Genomic DNA, 11,550 nt, shown 5'->3' with positions numbered 1-11,550 from the left:
TTCCATAGCTGTTTCACTACTCAAATGTCTCCCATGGCTGTAGCTGGACCAGTCTGATGCCAGGAGTAAGCAGTTTCTTCCTGATTTCCCACATGGATGCAGAGGCCCAATCACTGCTACTTTCACAGGTGTATTAGCAGGGAGCTGAATTGGAAGTGGAGCAGTTGGTACATGAACCAGTACCCATATGGGTTGCCGGCATTGCAGGTGATGACTTAACTCACTACACCATGAATTTAGTCCCAATGCATTAAATTTATAAACAGTGGGTTTTGAAAATTGATTTTATCCATTTGCACACCCTAAAATGAAATCTCAATCATCTTTTTAAGGTATAATTGGTGTAAAAACCAAATATGACATGATTCAGCAATTTAAAAATGATCTTGCCTTCTGTACCTGACTTATTTCATTTAATGTAATATCCTCCAGGTTTATCTGTGTTATTGTTAATGACAGGAGTTCAGTCTGTCTTTTCTATGACTAAATCTTATCCAAGCCTATGTATGTACCATACTTTTTTTTAACTCATTAGCACAGAAATAAAAATACTACATGATCTCAGTCGTATTGTGAATTCTAAATCAGACAAGTTTATAGAAGAGGAGAATTGAATAGTAGTACTAGAGGCTTGGAAGGGGTGAGGGGAAAGCAGGATGGGGAGAGGATGGTCAATGGGTATAAAGTTATAGTGAGCGAAAGGAATAAGCCTCAGGTCCTATTGTGCGGTCGGGTGACTATAGTTAACAATATGTACTGTATATTTCAAAATGGCTAGACGGTAAAATTTTAAATGTCCTCACCACAGAAAAATGGTAAACTTTGAAAGTGATGGATATACTAAGTGCTCTGATTTGGTCATTACACAATTAATACATGAATCAAAACATGACACTGTTCCTCAAAAACATGTACAATTATTAGGTCAATTAAAACTAGAAAAAGTCTTATAAAATTGTGCATTTTATGATTTATGTGTTTTCTATAACTTATTTAAGATAAAAAGTCTATTTTAATTGACTGGGAACAAATAAACTTGATTTATGTGTTAATTATAGTATTTAACATAGATTTTATAATATATTTTCATTCATTTCAATATTTTTAAAAATATTTATTGTATTTATTTGAAAGACAGAATTATAGAGAGACAGAGGTAGAGAGAGGTCTTCCATCTGCTGGTTACTCCCCAGATAGCTGCACCAGCCAGAGCTGAGCTGATCCAAAGCCAGGAACCAGGAGCTTCTTTCAAGTCTCCCACATAGGGCCATCTTCTGCTGCTTTCCCAGGCGCAATAGTAGGGAGCTGGATCAAAAGAGGAGCATCTGGGACTTGAACCATAAAGCCCTTATGCTAGCGCTGCAAAGGCCAGGGCTTTAACCCACTGCACCATAGTGCTGGCCCCTCAATCAGTTTTTAAAATTATTCTTATTGTGAAATATTTTAAAACCATTTTTAAAAATGTAAAATATTATAGAATTCAGATAATACTAACAATGATATGCCCATGTTGCAGCCAGTGCAAGAAGCAGAATATAACCTAGGTTCCCTCTATGCACATCTGTCACATTCCCTAAAAGTATTAGCCACCTGAATTTTTAAAAAAGATTTATATTAAATGTTTGAAAGGCAAAGTAACAGAGAGAGAGAGAGAGAGAGAGAGAGAGAGAGAAAGGAAGTGATCATCTTCCATCTGCTGAATTACTATAAAATGGTCAGGGATGGGCCAGGCGGAAGGCTCAAGCCCGGAACTCCATCTTGGTCTCCCATGTGGGTAGCAGAGACTCAGGCAATAGGGCCATCCCTTCCCAAGCACATTAGTAAGAAGCTGGATGGGAAGCAGAGCAGATAGGAATTCAATCAGTGCTCTGATATCAGAAGCTGACATCACAGTTGGCAACTTAACTCATTGAACCCCAATACTAGTGCCAACATGAATTTTTGTTAACAAAATATTCTTTTACTTATGCACTCACCACCTACATAAGCATCCCAAACAACATATTATTTAGTTTTCCCTAATATTAGATTTGTTTAAACAGACTCAGATATGATTGTTTTTGGTCCCCTCAAAAATGCTTTAGATACCTTTTTATTTTGATACATAAACTTGACATTTTGCATGTTATTTTATGCATACCTTTATTCAATTGCTATCAGGCATATGGGTATTTATATATATGTGTGTGTGTGTATATATATATATATATGTATTCTTTTTTTTTTAGCTTCATGCAATGGTAACATCTTTTTTTCACAGTTTTTAATTTATTTCAATTTTTAATATATTTTTCTATTTGAAAGTTTTTATTATTAATATAAAGAGAACAAATTTTGTGTATTTTACAGATAGAATTCTAAAAACATAATGATGCTTCCTTCTTCCCCCATCCCTCCTTCCTCCATTCCTTTATTCTTATGAATATTCTTTTAAGTCTCTGGGACTTAGAATCCAGGGTTTCTACAGAAGGTACATTTAGTAGGGCAGGCATTGGTTTAGCAGGGTAAGCTTGTCACATAGGACACTTTCATCCCATATTGGATTTTGAGCCCAGCTTCTCTGCTTTCAATTCAACTTCTTTTTATATGTCTGGAAGACAATGGGTGACAGAAGTCCAAGCACAAGTGGGAGACCTGATGGCATTCCCTGATCCTGTTGCAGCTATTTAGGGAGTGAACCATTGGCTCTAAGTTTCCTCTCTCTCTCTCTCTCCCCCCTGCCATGTTGCATTTTAGATAAATAAGAATTTTTTTAAAGAAGAGAGATTTATAACTGGTAACAAACAAACTACCCAAACTGAAATTATATTATAACAACTACATGCGTGTTCTCAACCAGTGAGTTTCACAGTACTTCCCATTGTGCTCAATATTTTATTCTCCTTATTTTGGTATCCATCTTAATGTCTGTAAATATGAGGGTGTGAAATTATTAATTTCATTGAATTTTAAAATGCCAACTAATACTTACTAAAAAAGTTAAGCATCTTCTAATATTTTAATGAAAATTTGGTTTCTTTGGGAAATTTATACTATGTTTTTATAGTTTAGCATTCTTTTAATATTCTGACCTTTATAAATTATCATAGTTCTGTATGCATTCTGGGTACTAATTTTTGTTCATATTGTATTGCAAATATTTTCTTGTTTGAAACTCTCTGCTAGCTTTAAGGCATTTTTTTATAATATAAATGCCTTTGTTTTATTTATTATTTTTTGAGAATTGATTTTAAATGTTTTATTTTTTACCAGAAACCTTTTATTTAAGGTATAACAAACTTCATGCATTTCATAAATACAACTTTAGGAACATAGCGATTCTTTACAGATGTATATGTTTAAAGGCAAAGTAACATACAGAGGGGAGATTCAGGGAGATCCTCTATTTGCAGATTCACCCCTCCTCCCCCAGATGCCCGAAACAATCAGGACTGAGTCAGGCTGAAGTCAGGAGAGAGGAGCTCCATCCAGATCTCCCAGCTAGGTGGCAGAAACTCAAGTAGGTGTCCATCACATGCTACTTTCTATGCATATTAGCAAGAAGCCATATCCTAGAATGGAAGCAGAGGAGCCAGGACTCTGGCATTGGAGATGGATGTCCCAAGTGGTATCTTTAGCCTGTTGAAGGCCAATGCCAGCCCCGTGTTTTATTTTTACTTTACATAATTTAGAAAAGTTTTATTTTATAATTGAAGTTTACTGTGTCATATTTGGAAATCACATATTACCCTTATTTTATATCTTTAAGTTTGTTTTATTCTAAAATATTTAATCCACCTCTAATTGATTTTTCTTTGTGATTAAGGTAAGAATTCAATTCTGTTCAACTTTAATAATAGGCAGTTGTCCCAGGACCACTTATTTAATAATTCATCATTACCTCCACTGACTTCCCACCTTTGAGGATCCTTGTGCAGTTACCTGCCCAAATGTAGTGACTGCGTTCTTGAGAACGTAATATAGCAGAAGTGAGTCAGTGAAGCCAAGAGCTTGACAGTACTCTCACGAGAGACCCTGAGTCAGACACCCATTTAGGCTGCAACTGGATTCCTAAGCCACATTTATGAGATAATGAATATCTCTAAACCATTAAGATTTGGAATAATTGGTTTTGCAGCAAACAACAGAAATTAATTCATATAACTATTCATGTTTTCTGGTTTTGAGTCAGCTTTCATAAATTAATGACTATTTGATAAATTATATATTTTGATAGATCATCCACATTTGTTGTCAGATATTGGAATATCTCATCATCTGCTTAGTACATATATTTCTGTCCTCTTTAAAATAGCAATGTTGCAGGCCGGCGCCGCGGCTCACTAGGCTAATCCTCCGCCTTGCGGAGCCAGCACACCGGGTTCTAGTCCCGGTCGGGGCACCGATCCTGTCCCGGTTGCCCCTCTTCCAGGCCAGCTCTCTGCTGTGGCCAGGGAGTGCAGTGGAGGATGGCCCAAGTGCTTGGGTCCTGCACCCGCATGGGAGACCAGGAGAAGCACCTGGCTCCTGCCATCGGATCAGTGCGGTGCGCCGGCCGCAGCGTGCTACCGCGGTGGCCATTGGAGGGTGAACCAACGGCAAAAGGAAGACCTTTCTCTCTGTCTCTCTCTCTCTCTCACTGTCCACTCTGCCTGTCAAAAAAAAAAAATGAAAAAAAAAATAGCAATGTTGCCTATTAAATTAAATATGTAAATTGAAGACTAATTACTATCCCTGACCCTGGATTACAGTGTGATATCAAAGGCAAAGTTAGGCTTAGGATCCTATACAGACATATTATCTTTATATTATTATATATACACTTGAGAAATCACGTGGAGAAAAGTTCCTGGTTCATAGAAGTCACTCTGTCAATTAAACAAAATTGTTTATTGATAACAGAAAATATATTTCCAAGTGAAAACATTAAAAAATGTAGTCTGAAAGCCATAAGCACTCTCTTAGACTATTAGAAAATATTTCCAAATCAAAATGCTAGAAATCATAGGATGATTATGCATGAAGACTGCCATAACAAAATACCATAGAATAGGCAGCGTGAACGACAGATGGCTGCTTTCTTTCTATGTCCTCATGTAGTCAGGGGCAAGAGGAAACAGAGGGCAAGGGGAAATTGATCTGTTATAAGGTACTCATTCTATTGAATCAGATCTTCACATTTGTGACCTCATTTATCCATAATTACCCCCCTTGAAAACATCAGCTCCAATAGGATCATGTGAGGATATGCCTTATGGATTCATTATATGAATTTTGAGGCTCACAACTTAACCCATAGCAAGGACTATAAAGAAACTGAGACAAAAGTAATGAAATTAAATATTCTAAAAGCCTGAAATGCATGATTGTCACTTCTCATCCTTATAATAATTTCTGAAACTAATGGAATGGTCCCTAGATATTTCCTAAGGTTGGAATATGCTTCATCTCTCTCCCACTTCCCTGGGTCAGTTACAAAAGTGGGAAATATGGATATGATACTACCTTGTTCATATTGCAGCAATACCTCCAGAGAACATCACCCTATTCTGTTTCAACTGGATCATTGTTCACTTCTAATTATTCCCTTTGCTCCATAGCCTCTTTAAAAGGGAACTCATTCAGGAATAGGGTCCCAAAGGCACCATAGACATTTAAATTTAATATTGTAGCTATTAGTGTCTTGGAAGGCATTGTTTTGCTGAAGATAGGGACAAATTCAGGTTGGAGTTCATTTGACTAAGCTGAAAGAGCTTTCAGAATTGTGAGAGCAGATCCCTGGCCTTAACTCATAGTGTGATACCAAAGGCAAACTTGGACTGCCGATCGTAGAGACAAATGGTAAAAGGATCATTCCTTCTTGTAAGCCATATAAGTATCATCTTTATGTCTTTTTTCCTACCCGTTTCTTTTGCCTCCTATATCTAGTGTAAAAGACAATTTGGAGTCTTTGCTATAAAAATGTTCTCTTTTAGGATTACAAGAATGTGGAGCTATTGGGCACAACAATAAGACATTATTTGCTCAGTTTTTCTTCAACCTGTCGTGCTAGCTCACTGGTTTACAGCCTCATGATGATTTCCTTTTATAACCAGGAATTGGAATTGATTAAAAATGGGTTAAATAATGGAAACTCAAAGGGAACCTACACTTGGATATCTTCAGTTCAGCTATTTTTGTGATGTGTGATCCCCATCTTGGAGGTAGTGTTGAGTGGAGCTCTTGTGTTGAGTTAAGTGACCTATTTCAGACAATGTGTATTTATCCTGAGGTGCTAGTGTCATGGAAATAGAGATCAATTCTAACTGTTCCTGGGAATGGAGTAAAGCAGGAATAGGCAGCGGGTCCAGCTGCTCTACAAGGTTGCTGACAGAGTTCCTGTCTGGTACGGTCATAAGTCTATGTGCAAGACAAATGATGATGTCCAGTATTTGCCAGTCACTGAGTAAGCTAATTTTATGCTTTCTCTCAACACTTAATGAGAAGCTACTCTTTTTCAGTCACTGTTCTTTGCTCTGAGGTTATAGCTGCAAGTATTAAGAAGTATTTACTCTCCTAGATTTCAGAGTGTGCATGATAGGTAGGCACACAAAGGTTGATTTCCCACTGCCCACTAAGCGGCAGCAGACACATTTTCATAATCTGGTGATATGAAAAGAAAAGCATGGATGACACCAGGGCAAGGTTGCACAACTGCAGTGATGCCATGATCCACCACAGATGCAGACCGTTGTCTGGGGAGAAAAAGATTTAAATCCCTACTTCTGCCACTTATTAGCTTATCATAACTTACGAGAATTGCTTAGTGTTTATTGTTCAAATATTCCATTTTCTATAAATATACAGCCAAGGGTTACTATAAGGATTAAATAAACAGACCATATGTGCAGATTCTGAACTATAAATTGGGGATTGTTCATTTAGAAAAAGAAAGGGATAGCATGTAATGTTGTCGGCAATGATAATTCCCAAAAATATTGATTCTTAAGTTGCTGCAATTATCTTCAGAGATATGAAATGCCTTTAAATGATTCTAAGACTTGCTATTTCTTCACCTAAGAGAGGAGCAGCATATGTTCATGTAGGCACTGTTCTTCCCCTTGAAAAGCTTAATTCTAACATACTTTTCAAAATATTGCTTTAATAAAGGAAAATCTCAACTGGAATCAATACAGCAAAAGCAGTTGACACAGAAACTAAGTTGTCTATGACAGTTACATTCCAATTATAAAATGCTGTAATCTGGATCACAAACCATCTTTCTATAGCCTAGAATCAAACCACAATCACTCTAAATTTCATTTTCGCAGTATGTTCACTTCTTGACAGCAAGCCATTCTATTGACTTGACAGCAAGCCTTCTTCCACCACCTCTGCTTCCTCTTCCTTGCTCAGGACTGGCTCTCATGGAGGTGAATAACTGCTCGGTGGTTACTGAGTTCATCCTGTTGGGAATCCCACACACAGAGGGCCTGGAGACTATGCTATTTGTCTTATTCTTGCCTTTCTATGTCTGCACTCTGCTGGGAAATTTATCTATCCTCGTGGCTGTCATTTCTTCTACTCGTCTTCACACACCCATGTATTTCTTCCTGGGGAACTTGTCCGTGTTTGACATGGGTTTCTCCTCTGTGACGTGTCCCAAAATGCTGCTGTACCTTATGGGACTGAGTCGACTCATCTCCTACAAAGACTGTGTCTTCCAGCTCTTCTTCTTCCATTTCCTTGGAAGCATCGAGTGCTTTTTGTATACTGTGATGGCCTATGACCGTTTTGCTGCCATTTGTTATCCTCTGCGGTACACAACCATCATGAACCCTAGAATCTGTGTAGCCCTTGCTGTGGGCACGTGGCTGTTAGGGTGCATCCATTCCAGTATCTTGACTTTTCTCACCTTCACATTGCCCTACTGTGGCCCCAATAATGTGGATCACTTCTTCTGTGATATCCCAGCACTCTTGCCCTTGGCCTCTGCTGATACATCCATGGCACAGAGGGTGAGTTTTACCAATGTTGGCCTTGTATCTCTTCTCTGTTTTCTCCTAATCCTTGTGTCCTACTTTCGAATCACAGTTGCTATCTTGAGTATTCACACAACTGAGGGACGCCACCATGCATTCTCTACCTGTAGTGCCCATCTCATCGCCATCCTCTGTGCCTACGGGCCCATTATTACTGTCTACCTGCAGCCCACACCCAACCCCATGTTGGGAACTGTGGTGCAAATTCTGATGAACTTGGTAGGACCAATGCTGAACCCTTTGATCTATACTTTGAGGAATAAAGAAGTAAAAGCAGTCCTAAAAACAATATTGCACAGGAGAGACTCTATCTCCAAAAGCTAGTAAGAACAGATTGAGGGGCATATGACCCTGGGATGCTTTGTGCTTCAACAAGTAAAATTTCTTCTGGAATCCTCATATGGAACAACAATTTGGGATTTTCAGAACACACTGAATTGAGTGGACCACTTTAATATATTAAATTATATTTCTGTGTATTTTATTTTCTTGTTTTTATGGGTTCTTCCTCTCTACCTATTTTTCAAATAATGTAGTAATCTTGCTTATTATTATTTACTTTTATTTTATGGAGAATACTGTCACTGGTAGGAGGGTCTTTTGACCAAAGAATTTCATCTACTATTCTTGGTTTCCTGTTCTTTATACTAAGGCAGAATAAAGCAACGGATAGGAAAAAAAAAAAGGATTTTAAGATAATTGAGTGACAGAGTAAGATAATCATCTTTCTTTTATTATTTTTGGATCAAATAGTAGAGTCAGGATAAAAAGTTTTCTTTTCTACTCCAAACTGTCTGGAAAGGAGATACCTCAGAATTTGTCTAAAAAGAGTCCCCCAGGGCTCCAGTGAATTTATTGGAAAGCTTCTGTGTGAATTACAGTTGATGAGAAATTCCATTTTATCTGTCTATGTGTTAGACTTCTGGGTAAGAGTCCACTGGAAAAAGATTGGAAGTGAAAGCCTCTGGACCACATCATATCCATGCTGTAGTCCTAATTCGAAAGCCAAGATCTATGTTGATTTTTCTATTCATAACTTTAGTAGTGTTGCTAGATTTTCTTCAATACCTAAACCTCAACCTTTACCACCCAATACTCACTCAGACTGACCAGACTTTTTAAAGTAACAAAGTTTATTCCCAAACATACAAAACCATTCTTGTATTCCAATATACAAAAATAAAGAAAATATTTATGAGTATATTTGGTCTCATGTGACTTCCTTGTTTTTTGATATGTATCAAAAGTATCAACTTTGGTTCACATATGGATACCCTTCAGTCTAATGGAGCCAATCACAGAAGGCAAAGATAAATTGGCATTTTGCTGGGTCCATCGTACCAGTGTTAGTTGCTTAGAGTAGAAGTAATTTTACCCAAACTATTTCCAACTCAGGACAAAATACCAACTGCTGTGCTATTAGAATTCTGTCTGGAGTCGGCGCTGCGGCTCAATAGGCTAATCCTCCACCTGCGATGCCAGCACCCAGGGTTCTAGTCCCGCTAGGGGCGCCGGATTCTGTCCTGGTTGCTCCTCTTCCAGTCCAGTTCTCTGCTGTGGCCGGGGAAGGCAGTGGAGGATGGCCCAAGTCCTTGGGCCCTGCACCTGCATGGGAGACCAGGAGAAGCACCTGGCTTCTGGCTTTGGATCAGCGTGGTTCACACCCCAATGGCTGGCGCGCTGTGGCCATTGAGGGGTGAACCAACAGAAAAGGAAGACCTTTCTCTCTGTCTCTCTCTCTCTCTCTCTCTCTCTCTCACTGTCCACTCTGCCTGTCAAAAAATAAAAAAAAAAAAAAGATAAAAAAAATTTAAAAAAGAATTCTGTCTGGAGAGCCTCCTGACTCATAGTCACATAACACAAATTCAGCTCTATATTTTCCTTTGTTCACCTTCCTAAGAAGCTCTGTGCATGAGACTTTCAGAGCACAGTCTCCTAGAACTATCTGAATCCTTGGAATCTTGGTCTAGAACTGTCTTAAATAGCCGTTTGCCCACTTGTGCCTCACACTTCTGTCTTTGTATTATAGGAATTATCAATTATAGATCTATTACTATTTGTCAGATATCATGGTAATTGTTGTAAATTATCTCATTTAAGCCTCAAAATGATCTTTGATATTTATATTATTCTTCTCATTTTATTGATAAGTTTCTAAGACTCAGAGAAAATTGCTCAAGATACAGGTAGAATGAGATAGGGCTTGCACATCAAGCAAGACTTTTACTCATAAACACTAAGAAACATCTCAAAATCTTAAGAATTTTTTCAATTAAGAAGAAGTAAGATGGATATCTTCTTTATTGTGTTGTAATTCTGGCATCCCATATCCAAGAGTTAGTTTAAATCCCAGAGACTCCATTTCTGATCCAGCTCCCTGTCATTATGCCTGGGAAGGCAACAGATGACCCAAGTACAGTCCCTACCTGATGCAAGCCTGATGAAGTTCCTGTCTCCTGGCTTCACTCTAGCCAGACCTGGCAGTTACAGCCACTTGTGGAGTGAACCAGTAGATGGCAGATCTCTCCTTCTCTGGCTTTACCTCTCTCTCATTCTCTCTCTCGCGTGCTCTCTCTCTCCCTCTCTCTATCACTTTGCATTTCAAATGAACAAATAAATAAAAAAGAAGAAATGCTGAGAAAACAATTTCATCCATGACAGCTCAAGAAGCATAAAATATCTAAAATGAAGATATTTTCTCCCAGATTTATGAGGGAAATGGTAACCAATGGAGTTGGTTGTGTTTTAACTCCAGGAGGCAGGTGGCAAAGGCCTCAAAGATGCTGACCCCACAGTGAGATATGGTGGGGCACACTAGTAGGACACAGCAAGAGAAGCAAGGAGGGGTCATTTAGGAATAAGAAGTTCCACATTTTTCTCTAAGTCTTCTTTGGGTAAAAATAAGGAAGGTACTATAAATGAAGGTACTGGAATCTGTGATTGCATCACTAGGAATTCCTGGAAAGAAGAGACCACTGAGGATATGAAAGTGAGCACAAGCTGTAGAGAAAGCTCTATCCACCAACACTCACATCATGTTCCCTCTGTCACTTGCGATCTACACATCTTGTTAGAAAGTTTCCAGGACAATGTAGAGAAACAGTTGGTGATCTTTTATTGTTGATTTCTACCTGATCTTGGCAACAATCCTTTGGTCCATCAGCTTACAACCCTGTCTCTGAGCCACATTGTTGACTTGCAGCTAGCCTAATTAAATCATTTCCTGATAATTTGAGGCCCATGTTCTGGTGTAGCTGGGGGAGACACAGCCTGTGACGCTGACATTGCTTATGGTGCCAGTTGGAGTCCTGTCTGTTCTACTTCCAATCCCACTCCCTGCTAATGTGTTTGGGAAAGCAGCAGAGGATGGTCCAAGTGCTTGGGTCTCTGCACCCACTTGGGAGACCTGGATGAGATTCCTGGCTTCTGGCTTTGTACTGGCCCAGCTCCAGCCATTGTAGCCCATTGGGGAATGAACCAGCAGATGGAATACACACACACACACACGCATATATATATATATATATATATATATATATATATATATATC

General features: G+C 38.6%; 1 protein-coding gene across 1 annotated transcript; it reads left to right on the top strand.

Annotated features, from left to right (window-relative positions):
- The first annotated feature begins 7,385 nt into the window (after positions 1-7,385).
- On the top strand, positions 7,386-8,324 carry LOC133763964 (olfactory receptor 10D3). The gene has a single exon (XM_062197638.1). It carries the CDS (start codon positions 7,386-7,388, stop codon positions 8,322-8,324), a length of 939 nt encoding a protein of 312 aa, XP_062053622.1.
- Positions 8,325-11,550: the final 3,226 nt, after the last annotated feature.

The sequence above is a fragment of the Lepus europaeus genome, chromosome 7 (genome assembly GCF_033115175.1).
Source record: "Lepus europaeus isolate LE1 chromosome 7, mLepTim1.pri, whole genome shotgun sequence".
Classification (NCBI taxonomy): domain Eukaryota; kingdom Metazoa; phylum Chordata; class Mammalia; order Lagomorpha; family Leporidae; genus Lepus; species Lepus europaeus.
This window is presented reverse-complemented; position numbering and strand designations above follow the sequence as displayed.